Below are 17,089 nucleotides of genomic sequence, written 5' to 3'. Positions count from 1 at the left end.
CACTCCTGCTGAGGAGGAGTCATTCTACCCTCTTAGAGAACAGCAGACTGATGATAACTGATCGCTCAGAAGAGCAGGTGAAAAGACATCTGTTTGTTTTTGGAAACCACAACTGGAAAATGAGCAATTACAGAAAAGTACCCCAGAATACAGAACACTTGAATAGTGATTTTAATAAAGTAAAACCAATGCAACATGGATATTCCTAAAATAATTGTATAGAACAAACTCAAACATTTTAACTAAGATACAAAAAATAACACAGAGAAGATTTGGCTTAAAGCTTAAAATATTCCAGTGCTGGGGATTCTTTTTTTTTTTTTTTTTTAAAGCAAAGGGCAAGATAGCAAAACTGGAGCGCAGAACAGACTGTAACAACTAAGATCAGTTTTCTCTATCTAAAAATCTAAAGCAGAAGGTTCTATAATGGAAAAGGGTGAGCAATGAAAAGGTGTTGGTGATTCTCAGTTCTCCATTGCTATTTGAGGAGTGTTTCTGAAACACTTGTATGATATTGTGATTTACAACTTGTCTTAATTCTAAATGAAAACCTGAGAGTGAGCTCTTGCTGCAGGCCCATAAGGCCACCTGGAAAGGAACAGCAGTATTTGGTTTCTCTTTTTTGGTGGTCACTGGGTAAATATGGGCTGGTGTTAAGATGAGCATTGTGGAATTACACATTTGAATAGCTACCAAGCATACACAATCGGAGTGGTTTCCAAAGTTTATTTCCCCAGCCCTCATTCAGGCAGATCTCACCAGGAACTAGATCTCTGTTTGAAGCATCAAGACTTCCCTCTTGTGGCCAGGAAACCAGTTCCTCTGACCTTTCAGCACAAGGGTGGAGCACTATGAGCTCTTATGGGGATTCTGACTCGAGTCTGAAGCCACGCTTTGTAATCCTCTTCTGGCATCTGAACGATATTTTCACGCACAAACTGAAAAATAAAGGGGCATTTTCCTTAGCACTTTATATTATATATAAGAGATGCTGATACCATCTGACTGTGGGACAACCACCATAGAGCCTGCAAACAGTTAGCATGTTAACCTCCTTTAGATTGGTGTGATAAAAATGAAAAGGGAAGTAAGTCTTTTAATGTAAGTTTCTATAATAGTGCATGTTAATTAAAATGAATTTAAAAATGGAAGCCCCTATGATCTTCAGTATTATTTAAACCGTAAAACCTGCAGAGCTAAGCTTGTATAAAGTGTAAAGCTTTGCTTTTACCCAGCGTTGTGTTACGTTAAATTGGCTTAAAGATGAATCAAAGTGTTAGTCTGGAGCAGCGTCAGGCAGCTGACAGTGAATGGGGTTTTTCCTGTTCCTGAAATACTCCCACTGCCGTTATCAGATGTGCCAGAAGGAGTACCAGAGCCCTCCTCTGTGGATGCTCATGGAGAAGGTAGAAGAGGCTGGAAACGGAACTCAGCAGCATCAGTACCTTGTCGTTTTAGGTGCCATTCCTAACACTAGTGTGAAGGAAGAGCATGCAAAGGGCATGGAGTGGAAGCCACAGTCAAAGATAAAGAGATACAGAATAACTGGCAGGCAACAGAGAATTCTAGGCTTCATACACTGTGCATAATGGCAACGGGGAGCCTCTCTGGCTAACGAATGCTCCACTCCGGGAGTTCCTGGTGTGATTACACGAGGCAGGGCTCCGGGGACAATGGTTACCTTTTTGTAAGTCACCAAGAAGTGCAGTTAAACTATCCCCAAGCTTTCTGGGTGTTGGAAGAACTTGGCCTTTTAATCGCATGACACAACCTAATGTGTATAGTTTATCTGATGTAGCTGAGCAGCTTGTGTGTGTTATTATTTAACATGTTTCCGCTGAGGGTTTTCAGCTGACACTGTAACCAGGAGAGGAAAGGGCTGTGATAACAACTGAAACCACAAGGTGGCATCATTGCCTTGTTTACAGTAAGTTACTTATTTAGCCTCCACAATCTATATTTAACATAACCTCTCCTTTTTCCCTTCCATCTTTCCTTCTCTCCCTCTTTCTTCTTTCCCTTGTGCAAATTATTTCTAGAGCCCTTTACTTGAGGCACTTGAGTAGTTCTTTACACATAACCGGAGCAGCTTTTATTCACATGTTGCTGAAGCCTCTTCAAATAAATCTGTAGATTTCACAGTTCACTAGTGTGCTTCTTATTCTCTAGTGCTTGGCACACATCACATCTATGAAAGACAAGCCTTTTCTGGGCACAGCAACAATGGAATGTCCCTCTCTATGTATTTCAACTACTTATACTAACCTGCTGTCACTTTCACTCTGGTAGCAAATAAAATCAGTGATGAAATACCAACAAAACAATAATCATTAATAATACTTCTCAGTTACGTTGCACCTTTCACCCGAAGAGTTTAAAGGGCTTTACAGAGGTGTAAATTACAATCCCCGTTTTGCAGGGACGTGGCCCCATTGTCCCAAATCATATATCTTTGTGACCTTCCATTGGGTAAATCACACTGCAAGATGCCTACCCTGCCCACCTGCCCTGGATTAGAACCCTAACAGATGGACTCGTCACCTCCACGGCTGCACAGATGTCTGGAGAACACAACTCCCATACACGTAGCTCACTCAGCACCTTCAGAAAGGTGTTGGGACGGATTCTCACGTCTGGGTTCCTGCCAAACTTTTCCAGTTTCTTTAAGATTCTCTGTGTGTGACTGTCATTCTTCACAGCGTCCGGGATTCTGGACAGCAAACTGGAAAACCTGTAATAGCAGAGCAGAGCTGAAATAAAGGCCCTTGAAACTGATGTTTACACTGCTGGGCACCTCAGACTTACCTGATTTGTTTGCCTCTCCTTTCCCCCCTCACAGAATGTGAGAAAAAATGGCTTTGTGGGAAGCTTCACTGAATATTAAATGCCAGGGAATGATGCAAAGAAGCTTTATTTCTATTGTTAACAGGACCGTGCACCCAACTTCCTTTGTGTGGCATTAAAAAGAGACCCCCTGATTAGTCATTTACATTCTGGGTGACAAACCTTTGGTGTGAAAGCAAACAATAAAATACTGACAAATGTTTCCATTTTACTTCTGATTTGCCCTGTTCATCTCTTCTCTCTCTTCTTTAGCCTCTATAGATTTTCTGAAGCAATCACACCCTGATCTGACATATTTTCTGATTTTCTTTACTGTCCCTTTTCCCCTTGCTGTCATCATATTTTCCCCCCAGTATGTGCTGAGATAAATCTTCCTGATGTGAGAATGTGCTTGTAACATTCAATCTTTGCCATTTCACTTGGCATATGAAGACTCAAGAGGAGAATTACACATTACAATAACAATAAAGCTCTTGTGAACAGATGCATTTTTTAAAAATGTCCTGTGTACATTTTTTTAGTGCTGCTTTGACAGCCCTGGAGACTGATGTCTCCAATCGCTGGATGTGTCTGTGGAAGTGTGGTGGCTTTTCCCTTGTTCCTGGCAGGTCTTGAATTTGCCAGCACATCAACTAGTCTTTAGCAGCAAGTGCTGTCTCCCTCTGGCTGAAGATACGTATCAGTATTTCAGCAGCAAGAGGAGGTTCTTCCCAGAACCAGTAAGGGGAGACAGTTTAGGCCTTGTCTATTCAGTGGTTCTCAAACTTTAGCAACCCGAGGACCCCCATTTTAATTTAAAAATTTTCAGAATCCCCCAAATCCCTTGCTCAGCCCCAGGCCCCGCCCCCACTCCAATCCTTCCCCCAAGGTCCCACCCCGCTCCACCTCTTCCCGCCCCGCTCCACCCCTGCACCTCCTCTTCTCCACTTCCCCAGTTTGAGAAACGCTGCACTAGAAAGTTATCCCATTTTAACCATGTTGGTATAATTAAAGTAGTACAACTTCCCTAGGCCTTGTCTACACTAGGAGGGTTTTGTCAATATAGTTATAGCAGTAAAGTGAAATTGGCAAAAACCCTTGAGTGTGGACACAGTTATGTTTGTATAGAAGTGCTTATAATTGGTACAGCTTATGCTAGCAAAATTAGGGCTAATCTACCCTACCGAGCCTGGGCATGTGTAGCTAGACCAGCGGAGCCCCATAGACGAGATGCAACATAAGCCAGCAGAAGGAGTTCTGCCTGCATAGTGACACCACCTCTCTGAATGACATTGGCTAAGCTGGCAGGAGCACCCTTCTCTCAGCTTCTCTCAGCTTAGCTGGCCTGGTGTGGATGCAGTTATATTAGTAAAAAGGTGCTTTACACCAGGACGGATATTCTTGTATGGGAATAATGATACTGTTAGAAGGCTCCTTTGTACTTGTATAAGTACATCCACCCTAAGCTTGCACAGATACAATTAAAGCAATAAAATAAAATCACACCCCTACTTGACAATTATAATGGTGCAGCTTCCAAACTTAGACCAGGCCTTCGATTTGGGAGGCAGGTGGGGCAAGTATGAGCTACAATTCAAAATGCAGCTTTTCTAAATAGACCAACATTTGCTTCTACATTCTCAACATTTGCATTCTCAGTTAAGGTCAGTTGAGAAAAAGCATCTGGAACATAGACTCTCAACACAAAATATGCCGCCATTTTACTTCACTTGATTTACTAAGGGAAGACTGACACTGCAGCCCTATTTCCTGTGCTGTGCGATATAGCTAATCTAATTCCCATCATCAAAGGCTGGAGCTCTGCAGGAGTGCTTTATTGAGAGGTGCCTACTTATCTCATGGTGATGATGCCTTTTGCCCCGGGGAAGGATGAAGTCAATATCTGGCAGCAGTTTATAAACACCAGCGGTGAAACGTTCTTCAAATGTGCCTGACGGATAGACAGCTGGAGGCAACGTCTTCTCCATCATCAACATTTGCTAATAGGAACACAAGTTTTCATTTCCAACACCACATTATGTATGGATCAACATACGCTTATCGAGTGCCTGTCATTCTAAGGATCCCAAAACGTTTTGCAAACTTATGCCTCCTATAAGGCCATACGCTGGAGATGCAGAGTTGCCTGGAGGCACCAGACCTTTTTAAAATGGAAACAGGCTACTTACACCCTCTCTCCTCCCATCTTTACCAAGCAGATTTACAACACAAGTTGAAATCTGGTCCTGGATATCATTGTTGCATCTTCACTTATACAGTGTTTATAAGGGTGCTAAAATCAAGCCCTGAGCGATGGTATTTAAGAGGGTTTACTGGCTTCTAAGAAGACTTTCTTTTGGTTTTACAGAAGAAAAAAAAGATCTGAAAATAAAGAAGAGCTTTTGGTTCTAGAGGAAATGTTCTGGGGGTGTGTTCAGCTTTTCCTTCCTTACCAGTTGCATTCATCTTCATCATGTTCTCTTTCTGTTCTCAGGCCACACTGTCTCATTCTTTCTAGGTCCCTCTCAAAATACGTGATGTTTTTTAAAGATTGGTATTTCTGAGAACTCTTCTCCTCCCGCCTCCTACAAATAAACTTCCAAAAATTAAAATCGTATATTTTAAAAATGAACATTCTGATTGACCGTTAACTGGGAAGATACTTAGGATGGTGGAAGGCAATGAGATGAGAAGAATAGAGCATGTTCAGGCCACAGAGACTAGTAATATTTTGCACTTTGATAGCACTTTATAAATTAAGTCTCTCAGAATGATTTACTAACAATTAATTAAAGCCTCCATCAATTTAGTAAGCTAGGTAAAGTATATACTTAAGGATCAAATCATCTGACACTGAAATGCAGTCACCTCTGAGTTGTAAAGTATCTGTTGTTTAAGAGCATACCGCAATACTACATAACTCAGGGCAGGAAGGAAGAATACTATTTTAAATATCTGAAACCCTATGGAGAATAGGCAGAATTTAATTACCTGAGTTGGTATTTTGTCCAGGATACCACACTAATATGCCGTATCCTACAGAAAGCCCCATCCAGTTATAATGACCACAAGTAGTCAGGATCCCTACTTCTCTTCCCATCCAATAGCAGCTTCTCCAGCAGCAAAGTCCCCAACACCATCACAATGGGACATTGGTTCAGGGTGAACTCAGCCAATAGAGTGCCACCTACGAATTGCGATCACTAGTTCCTGTCACATCTAGGTGGTCCTCAGAGTCCTCTCATCCAAATACTAATCTACCCTGCTACTCTTGTGAGATTTTATGAGTTTATAGCAAAGGTGGAATGGTTTCAGGTAATTAGATAGAGTCTGATTTATTCTTTTATCCTGAAAGATCCAGGAATCAGTCAATTCTTCACACAGTCACAATGGGTGCTTATGAGAGATGACAGAGAAAACTCTTTGGGATTCTGGAGAGGACTTAACATACCAGTAGAGGCGTGAATGTAAGAGTGGGGCGGTGGAAGGAGAAACTGGGGATACTGCCCTTTAAAATAACTATGTGAAGAGAGATCTCAGGTCTCTTATTTTCTACGCTATAGAGCTCAGATGAGTCATAGGTGAAACATTTCAGTCTTTCTAGAGGAAAGGATGACCGATGCTGGCCGATCAATGGACCAGAATTGAAGCTGGCCTGGAAGAAGGCTGCTCACTTGTCCTCCGCATGAGACAGAAGGCTGCAACTGTAGCCACTAGAATTGTTCAGTAATATGAAAGGACAGTGATCTACATAGCGATGGTGGATGACCCAAAGATCATGTGTGGATTGGCTGTAATTTGGGGTGACTGAATAGCTGCTCTTTGGGAGAATAAGGATTAGCTTCAAAAGTAAGTAAATCCAACATTGTTTAACAGAGCCGCACTCCAAATGTGCTGTGCTAGAGGGAATGGGATTCTTGGACCAAGGGTTAGGGAATTTGAAACCTTAGCAGCAGTTTAAGAGGGTTGTGTGACAAACTAGGAAGGCTGCCGTCAGCCTGGAAAACGTTAATTAAAGATATACCGTTGAACGTCACTGAGTCCACTGAATCAACTGGCTAGAATGTAAAGAAGACAATGGACTCTGAAGTTTGGGGGAACTTTTTCCCAGTGCCTGTAAATTACACATGTAAAGGTATATATTCTGTGCAATGTCCTTAGGAATCATGCAGACAAATCTCTGCACAATGGCTTGAATATTTGGCTCAGAGTGTACATCCTTGCATGGGTACTCAGAAAATCAGCTGGGCCTATACTCCACATGCCATTAGTCTGGTGCCACTCCACTGTAGTCAGCAGACCCCTCTCTAAAAGGGTTGAGGGTTACAGAGGTGCGGCATGCAGTGCTTTGACAGCGTACAGCAAGCGTTCAAGTACTTACCGTTCAAGGATCTCCAGGTTGTCATGCAAACAAAAAGCTGCTTCTTCAGCTACCGCAGAGAACTTCTGCCTCATCTCAGCACACAAGTTATATTTACTTTGAATGAAATAGCTGGCATGGGAGCTGCAGGTGAGAGCACGCAAACACCACGGGTTACTCATTTCTGTGAAACAGTGCTGGGCAGCTCCGAACACAGAGCTCTGTAAAGTGATGTGAAATGAAAGCCTCAGCTCTCAGATGATTAACAGTTCAGACATTCCTGGCCATAAACATGCAAATGAAGGAGTATAGAGCTGGGTTTAGAACTGAACAAGTACTAGAAAGAATGGTCTGCAAATATTCACCGGAATTCAAAACCAAATCTTTTCATCACATCCACAACCTCCTAGTTCTGGCGGTGACAACTGGAGTGCTTGAGATTAACTAGCAGGGATATTCGCAAACCACAAATTGCTAGCTTGAATTCTGAAATATTCGTGGACAGCAAATTTCTAGTTGCAGATTCATTTGAAAAATTCATAATTTGCACTGTGCTGGTTAGTTACAGAAATCGTCCAAAACAGGGAACAGAAACAAAACTATATGAAATATAAATAAAGAACAGTCTGCAAATTGCAAATAATACCAGACACCGTGAAGAGGACAGGCAGCCTCTTTGCTAATAAGTGGTTATGATCTCACACCCTTTCATCTAATCTGCATCTTGTAAGGTTTAACTAGGCTTTTTGCCCAGTAGTTGAATTAAACACAGACAGGTAAGTAGTTAAGGCAAAATCTATAGAATTGGCTTCACAACTCACATTAATGTACGTGGGAATCATATGACAAAATCCACATGGTACTGCATGGAAACTGAGCGGTCTGTGTGTCAGATAGTACACATACTCTAGCAGAGTTTTGCTTACAGTTTTGCTTTCCACATGAATGCCCCTCATAAGCATTGCATGCAACATGCTACCTACCTTTTAGGCCTCTTTATGTGCTTTGTGCTCTCCTCCTCCTTAAAGGTTGCTGTGGTTGTTTTGTCCTCTCTCACAGTCACAGATAGTGAACTGCAAGAAAAAACAAATCCCTTGAAATAGTACAGTATGCCTTACAAACCCAGACACTGTCACTGGGGTAGACAGTTTCTGAGATGATAAACAGCTGTGATGTCAACCAGATTTATCTGGCTTGAAAATGGAAAATTCATTTTTAAGGTCAACATTGAAATTTAGGTGCACAACTCTCAGTGATGTTAGTAGGAAATCCAAGGCAAATCCCCATGCACTGTATTGAAAACAGAAGATAGAAAACAGCAAATCAGTAACTGTCAGAAAGCAGGATTTCATCAACTCACCATACTCTTAGAACAATAAGATGCTATCTGTCATGTGCATGCCATATGCTTTCCACATGTGAAGCTGTAGCATGGAGCATACTACATGCAACATGCTTAGATTCTGTAATTACGCCTACCTTTTAGGCCTCTGGTCCAGTGATATTAAGCTCTCTTGGTACTTAAAGGATGTTGGGTTTACTCTGTCATCCTTCAGAGTCACTGGTAGTGAACTACAAGACAAGACAAGGTCCTTAAAAATGTACATGAAGGAGTATGCCTTCTCCAGCATATGAAACATCCTGCTGGCACTGATGAATTACTCCCAATATGACAGACTTATTCAGAGCCATCCAGAGATAAGATTTATACTTGATGTTTCTCTCTCCTTTAACTCAGCCCAAGGGAAAAGAATATTGCAGTAAATGTCAGATTATAACATGTGTCTTGTGTTCTTTGAGTCTGTAGTGTGGAACCCACCACAGAACTGGGGGCTGGCTACAGAAACTGGGGCAAACCGAGTCATGGAATTAGATTCAGTGGAGGGCTGGGACATCACAGGCCTTCATCTTTCCTGGTTTAGTGGCAGCAGTAGATCTAGCCAGAGGCTCAGTGGTGGTATGATACCTCTTGCTTTGGCAGCGACAGTGGCTCCTGAAAGGTGAGGAGGGGAAGAACATGGCAGCTTGATCTCCTTTCTTCCCTGTTAGTCAATCCAAAGGGAGAGACTTGGGAGACTTATGGCATCTTGTTCCTCCCATCACTGACAAATTCACATTACACGTCACAGATTCTATCAGAACCTAACTCAAAAATGAGCTTGGAGACGCTGCATAGATACACACGTCCTGTCTGTAACAGAATTATGGCCTAATAAGAGTTAGTGAATTAATAGCTAATTAAGCCAATAGTTTAGCTTGGGTTTGAATAAGTCTCCAATAGAAGCCCCCATCTATTTCTTATATGAGACACAGCGTAGTGACATAAGCAGTCGAACAGGGCTGGCAGACCGCTACTGAAACACCCTCTGCAGTAGGAAATTCCTCCCCTTTTTACCATCAGACAATTTCACACCATTTCTGGTCTTAAAAGAGACCCTTAAGTGAGCACTTTGCCAGTGCAATTATAATGGATAGGCCCAAATTGCCTCTCGTTCAGGCCACCACCTTCCAGTTTCAGAGGTAAATTCAACACAATAATTATCAGGTGTTAAGTGTGAGAAATAATTCACACCACCACACACTGGCCTAGTGGTTTGGGGCAGGGGAAGCAGTAGATCTGATATATCTTGATTTCAGTAAAGCTTCTGACACAGTCCCACATGACATTCTCATAAGAAAACTGGAGCAATGTGATCTAGATTAAATTACTATCAGGTGGATGTACAACTTGTTGAAAAACCATACTCAAGGAGTAATTATTAGCAGTTCACTGTCTGACTGGGAGAGCACTTCTAGTGGGATCCCACAGGGATCAGTCCTGGTTCTGGTAATAGTCAATATTTTCATTAATAACTTGCATAATAGAGAGCAGAGTATGCTTATACAATCTTAAAATGACACCAAGCTGGGAGGGGTTGCAAGCAGTGATGAGCTGCCAAAATCTTAACAACCGGTTCCCTCCTCACCCCATGAAGGGGTTGTGGCCCACCCCCGCCCCCCGGGGACCATCCAACCCCCCGCATTCCTTGACCCCCCCCAGACCTTTGCCCCATCCACCCCCCTCCCCTGTCCCCTGACTGCCCCCAGAACTGGGCAGGAGGGTCTCGTGGGCCACCGTAGTGGGTGCCCACCCCGCCCCTAAGAGCCAGCGGGACCTGCCAGGGGGTGAGGTGGGGACTCCTGGCGGTGCTTACCTGGGGCAGCTCCCAGGAAGCATCCGGCTCTCTGGCTCCTAGGGGCGGGGGAGAGTAGCTGGGGGGGAGCACGGGGAGCGGCTGCTCCCCCCACTGATCACATCGAAAGTGGCGCCTTAGGTGCCAACTCTGTGGGTGCTCTGGGGCTGGAGCACCCACGGGGAAAATTTGGTGGGTGCAGAGCACCCACCGGCAGCTCCCCATCCTGTGCCCGGCCCCAGCTCACTTCACCTCCACTCCGCCTCCTCTCCTGAACACGCTGCCCCGCTCTGCTTCTCTGCCCCCTCCCCTGACTTCCCACGAATCAGCTGTTCACACTGGAAGCCAGGGAGGGCTGAGAAGCAGGCTGCAGCTTCGTGCTCAGGGAAGGCGGAGGCGAGCTGGGGTGGGGAGCGGTTCCCCTGCGTGCCCCCCCGGGTTACCTGCTGCGGCGTGGGCAGCCCTCTTCGTGTCCCCCCACCCCAGCTCACCTCCGCTCCGCCTCCGCCTCCCTGGGCTTGAGTGCGAAGCCGCCACTTGCTTCTCAGCCCCCCGGCTTCCTGTGCGAACAGCTGATTCATGGGAAGCCGGGGGGGCAGAGAAGCAGAGCGGGGCGGCGCGTTCAGGGGAGGAGGCGGAGGCGGAGCGGAGGTGAGCTGGGGCCAGGCGCGGTGCTGCCATTGGGTGCTCTGCACCCATCAAATTTCCCCGGGGGTGCTCCAGCCCTGGAGCACCCATGAAGTCGGCGCCTAAGGCAACCGGTTCTAAAAGGGCTTCTAAATTTAACAACCGGTTCTAGCAAACCGGTGCGAACCGGCTCTAGCTCACCACTGGTTGCAAGCACTTTGGAGGACAAGGTTAGAATTCAAAAGGACCTTGACAAGTTGGAGAATTGGACAAGATGAAATTTAATAAGAGAAAAGCACTACACTTTAGGAAGAGAAAATCAGATGCACAACTACAAAATGGGCAATAACTAGCTAGGCTGTAGTACTTCTGAAAAGGATCTGCGGGTTATCACAAATTGAATACAAGTCAACAATGTGATACAGTTGCAAAAAAGGCTAGCATCATTTTGGGTTGTATTAACTGGAGTGTCATATATAAGACACGAGAGGTAAATGTCCTGATCTACTTGGTACTGGTGAGGCCTCAGCTGGAGTACTTTCTCCAATTCTGAGTGCCGCACTTTTGGAAAGATGTGGAAAAATTGGAGATACTCCAGAGAAGAGCAACAAAAATGATTAAAGATTTAGAAAACCTGATCTATGGAGGAAAGGTTAAAAAAAACTGGGCAGGTTTAGGTTTGAGAAAAGACGAGTGAGGGGACCTGATAACAGTCTTCAAATATGTTGAGGGCTACTAGAAAGAGGATGGTGATCAATTGTTCTGCATGCCCACGGATGGTAGGAGAAAAAGTAATGGGCTTAATCTGCAGGAAGGATGATTTAGGTTAGATATTAAGAAAAAACCTCTCTAACTACAGGGGTAGTTAAGTTCTGAAATAGGATTCCAAGGGAGGTTGTGAAATACCTGTAGTTGGAGGTTTTAAAGAACAGGTTGGACAAACACCTGTCAGGATCGTCTAGTTTTACTTGATGACATCTGAAGGTCCCTACACTTCAATAATTCTATATACTAGAATAATTGAGAGCAGATCAGTGCTGTTCCATGTACCATTCTTTCTCCATAAGGTCTCAATGTCACGTTCCCAATACTGGCAAATTGTGGGAGACATCCTCTGACAATAAATGGGTCTTAGTCCACACAGGTTTAGCTGGCCTGAAAGTGGAGAGGTTAAACCATGCTTTGTCTTGTTTATCAGCGAATGTAAATGCACAAAGGTACATTTTTAGCCACAGCTGCATGACTCCTCTTAATGTTAGTGTGAGCCATAAAGCAAAATTTCAAAGCAATTCCAAAATTCCAGTTTTGAAAATGCACAACTCTAGTAATTGGGGATGCATAATACAGTTTCTCCAATCCCATCTCTTACAGCAGACCAAGCTGGGTGTAATTCATGCATGTGACTTTATGAGCTGTTTTCCACTTGTGAAGGTGATTGCATATCTCATACTACATCACACATTTATTCTTTTTTAACGTTCCTACCTTTTAGGTCTCTGTCCCAGTATGCTCTCCTGGTCCTTCAAGGCTGTTAGGCTCGTTCTCTCATTCCTTTGATATACTGCTGGGGAACTGCAAGGCAAGACAACATCAGTCAGAATATACCTTCTCCAGCGCCTGAGCATTGGTGCTGGAGATGATTGTCAACCTTGAGAGAAGAGACATGGCTTCTTGCAGAGCTTAGGGGTTTTATAACCCAAAGATGTATGGGTCAGATCCTCAGATGGTTTGATTTGATGTAGCTCTGCTGACTTCAATAGAGCTATCTCAAGTTACACCACCTGAGGATCTGGCCCATATGTATTTACAAACAGCACTAAACAGAAAAATACTTGAAAATTAATTAGGAGACATAATGCATACACCCACAACAGCCAGGAAATTCACAGATTCCAGTTCTGAGTTGCAGAAATCACAGCACCTGTAACACAGCCTTGTCAAGACTAAGTCCTTCTCATTGAGTCTCACAACTATTACGGGTAGCATTAGGACAGAGTTTAAATGTGCTTTATATTGTTGTATAAGTAACTCTCTTTACTTGTTTGTCTTTTGCAGACCAAGGATCTGCCAGTGACTTCAGTGACATTGCATGCCTATAAGTGACAGGAATATTAGGCTCTACTTTTTGGAAAATGTTCAGTTTGAGGTTCTTTGAAGTGGCCCTAAGCCTTCAGTACCATGATGACAATGTATAAAATTGATCTGCACTAACTATTTACTCTCGTGAAAATTTCTAAAACCCAGGGATAATTGCAGAGTGCATTTGATAAAAGTTCCATTGAAAATTTTATGGGCAGTGTGTGGAAAATGCAATGGTAGCAACATAAACAATTCTACAGACATCGAGAAGAAAAAGGCCTCTTTCTCTATAGAAAGAAAAGGAGTACTTGTGGCACCTTAGAGACTAACCAATTTATTTTAGCATAAGCTTTCGTGAGCTACAGCTCACTTCATCGGATGCATACTGTGGAAAATACAGAAGATGTTTGTTTTTATACACAAAAATCATGAAAAAATGGGTGTTTATCACTACAAAAGGTTTTCTCTCCCCCCATCCCACTCTCCTGCTGGTAATAGCTTATGTAAAGTGATCACTCTCCTTACAATGTGTATGATAATCAAGGTGGGCCATTTTCAGCACAAATCCAGGTTTTCTCCCCCCCCCAAACAAACCCACTCTCCTGTTGGTAATGGCTTATCTAAAGTGATCACTTTCCTTACATCTGCATCTGAGGAAGTGAGCTGTAGCTCACGAAAGATTATGCTCTAATAAATTGGTTAGTCTCTAAGGTGCCACAAGTCCTCCTTTTCTTTTTGCGAATACAGACTAACACGGCTGTTACTCTGAAACCTTTCCTTACAATGTGTATGATAATCAAGGTGGGCCATTTCCAGCGCAAATCCAGGTTTTCTCCCCTTCCCCCCCCACCACACACACACACAGCTTATCACTTTAGATAAGCTATTACCAACAGGAGAGTGGGTTTGTTTGGGGGGGAGAAAACCTGGATTTGTGCTGGAAATGGCCCACCTTGATTATCATACACATTGTAAGGAGAGTGATCACTTTAGATAAGCTATTACCAGCAGGAGAGTGGGGTGGGGGGAGAGAAAACCTTTTGTAGTGATAAACACCCATTTTTTTCATGATTTGTGTGTATAAAAACAAACATCTTCTGTATTTTCCACAGCATGCATCTGATGAAGTGAGCTGTAGCTCACGAAAGCTCACGCTCAAATAAATTGGTTAGTCTCTAAGGTGCCACAAGTACTCCTTTTCTTTTTGCGAATACAGACTAACACGGCTGTTACTCTGAAACCTTTCTCTATAGAGTTGCTGTAGATGATTTATACAGGCATTGCATGAAATGTTTTCTTGTAAGAGAAGGATTCACTGAGTGTCCACCTGGAAAATAAACATGTATTGTGCACAGTCAAATGGGCCATTCTGTCACCTATACAGAGAAATGTCAATGTCCTCTAAAATTCACTGACTATTGAATTTAATCAGTAACTAAACTGAAAAAAAAATAGCGCAGTGTAAGCGCTATTACAGTGAACTGCCCGTCTTAGGTTTGTAGAATCCAATCATGTAGCATACCTGTGCAGTCTGGTCTTCTTAACAATATCTTCTGAACTGAAATTCTTTGCCACATCTTCGTATATGGTCTGGAGTAACTTCTGTAGGTCTGATAAAAAAACAACACCTTTATAAAAATGTGCCCACTGGACCTTGCGCTGCTCCTTCTCTTTACAAGGGAATGGTGCATACACTGGCCTCATGTTTTGATTCTGATTCGTGATTTTGGTTGCCCAACTTAAGACACCTTTAGAAGGACCTGACTTTCAGAGGAAGGGGGTTCAGCACTTCCTTTCAGATGTCTCAAGTTGGGCACTCAGAAATTGAAATATACCAAACCACTATTCACGGCTGGAAATGTGGGTCCCTGTTCTTTGGCTCTGAAATAAATAACAAATGAGAAGTTAGCAAACTTCTTTAACGTTTATCCAAAATTATTGTGCAGGAATTAGAAAAGTAGGCAACTTTTCACAAACTGTACCCAAGATCAACTTCAAATTCCAATGCTCATGCTATCAGCATTCTAAGGGCATATTTGTAAACATCACAACTTAATCTATTGCGTCACTCCGTCCTTCTTTAAAATGAACTATGGAATGTAACATCTGATGAGAGATATATCCTTACCATGATGCATTTAAAGCTGATAGTTTATCCTCAACAAGCCCTTGCTTGGGCATACCTGCCTGTCCAACTATCACGCCATCTTTTTTCTTTCTTTCAGCCGATCTCTACTTTCACTGTGTTATCACCTTTATCACCTTCTCTCCATTGTGACTGTGTGCTCTCATGCTTTCCCATACCTTGAATAGCCCTTTTCCCCCTGAGTGCCAGATGAATTCACTGTTCTTCAAATTCCTCCTCAAAACTCACTTCTTTTGAGGACCTTTCCACCACTAATCCACTTCTGCTTTGGTGCCCAACTACTAAATAAAACAAAAAACCCATCACAAGAAATACAATAAAATAATCAATACAGTGTTCTGCCCAGAGCCCTATTCCCTCTCTCTAGACACCATCCACCATGGTCTGTTGTTATTAGTCGTTGTATGATCTAATTTTCAGCTGATCCTGCAAGGTACTAAACATATCCTAGGAGGTGCTAAGTGAGCTCCACTGGGAAATGAGGGGTTTAGCTCCTTGTAGGTTAAAGTCAATTAACTGTATGTTCCTCAAGGTAGGGACCTTTTCTTAAACCCCAGTAAAGCACTGTGCACAAACAAGCAGGGTGGTGATATAAACAACAACTGCTACTAAATAATAAATACCTATTCAAATATTGCAGAGGAGGTTACAGAACACACACAGACTTAATCTGTTGTTAAACAAACCCTGACTGACCAAGACTTTAAGAAACTGGTTCCTGTAGTTAGGGTGTTATGTCCATATTTAAGCATCTAAACATGGACTCTCACTATGACCTTGCACAAATCTTAAGGTACGTGTATATGGCAAAAAAACCAAAACAACCCAAAAAGCTTTGTGGCAGCAAGTCTCAGAGCCCAGGTCTACAGACTCAGGCTTGTGGTACGACTCTAAAAATAGCTGTGTAGGGATTTGGGCTCAAGATGGAGCTCAGGTTGTGAAACCCACCTCTTCTCTGGCTTCAGAGCCTGAGCTCCAGCCTGAGCCCTTGCAGTATTCCACACTGCTACCAGGGGAGGGAGGGAGGGAGATAATAGCACATCCAATGTAGCTTTAATCTAGCCTAGCCCGAGGATCAATAGCAGTGAAGCCATGACAACAAGGACTTCAGTACAAGCTGTACAAGCCTGACCAGGTCTCTGGGTACATACTCATGTTCCTGGCCTGCACCGAAGCCCCTGCGCTCTGGCCTCACTGCTATTGGTACCTGAGCCTAGCTAGATCGAAGCTAGCTCAGGTATGTGGAAACGTGCTGCAATCAGCCCTCTGACTATAGCGTAGACATACCCTTGGATCTGATCCTGGAGAGCTGAGCACCGTCACGCCTATTCAAGTCAATGGGAATGGAGGGCAAGGCACATCTGCTAGGACGTGCTCACCATTTTGTGGGATTGGACCCTCAGTTCCTCTGCCTCAGTTCCTCCATCTGAAGAATAGGGATAATAATACCTGTACGTGGCTTGTATAACTTCAAAGCGCTTTATAAATATTAATGCTCACAGCACTGCTGTGAATTAGCTAAGCATTAACTAGAAAAGAGACAGGTGCGAAGAGGGCTGGTCTTGTGATTGGGATGCTGGCTTGTGACTCAGGAGATGTGGGTCGAGACCCCCGCTCTGCCACCGACTCGGTGTCTGAGCCTGGAAAAGCTGCTGAAATGCTGTGCCTCCACTGCCCATCTGTGAAATGGAGTCAACGACACTCACGTACTTCACAGGGTCCTAATGAGGATAAATCCGTCTATGTATGTGAGAGGCTCAGCTACTACAGTGATGGACACCATAGGAAAGCCTGCCATTAAAGTGCAAGCTTTATAATGAAGATCCCTTGTGCAAATAGGTATGACTTTTCTTTGGAATTTATGTCTTTCTAAGACTGGGA

At 43.4% G+C, this 17,089-nt stretch overlaps 1 protein-coding gene across 8 annotated transcripts in view; it reads right to left on the bottom strand.

The window, feature by feature from the left end:
* Positions 1-293: 293 nt before the first annotated feature.
* The window catches only part of CCDC60 (coiled-coil domain containing 60), a 113,465-nt gene continuing 96,669 nt past the window's right edge, over positions 294-17,089 (bottom strand). For 3 of the 8 annotated variants that reach the window (XM_073312892.1, XM_073312898.1, XM_073312896.1), the window contains 8 exons: positions 14,585-14,672; positions 12,469-12,555; positions 8,663-8,755; positions 8,167-8,256; positions 7,205-7,327; positions 5,277-5,408; positions 2,495-2,731; positions 294-938 (listed from right to left, as the gene is read on the bottom strand). In XM_073312892.1, the coding sequence (XP_073168993.1) occupies positions 860-938; positions 2,495-2,731; positions 5,277-5,408; positions 7,205-7,327; positions 8,167-8,256; positions 8,663-8,755; positions 12,469-12,555; positions 14,585-14,672 (929 nt within the window). In that variant the 3' untranslated portion in view covers positions 294-859. Of the gene's footprint in view, positions 939-2,494; positions 2,732-3,763; positions 4,824-5,276; positions 5,409-7,204; positions 7,328-8,166; positions 8,257-8,662; positions 8,756-12,468; positions 12,556-14,584; positions 14,673-17,089 lie in introns of those variants that run through there. The other 5 variants (XM_073312894.1, XM_073312895.1, XR_012155064.1 and 2 more) reach the window with 5 other exon arrangements.

Source organism: Lepidochelys kempii, chromosome 15 (genome assembly GCF_965140265.1).
Source record: "Lepidochelys kempii isolate rLepKem1 chromosome 15, rLepKem1.hap2, whole genome shotgun sequence".
Classification (NCBI taxonomy): domain Eukaryota; kingdom Metazoa; phylum Chordata; order Testudines; family Cheloniidae; genus Lepidochelys; species Lepidochelys kempii.
The sequence above is the reverse complement of the archived record's forward strand: the minus strand, read 5'-3'. Positions and strand labels throughout refer to the sequence as shown.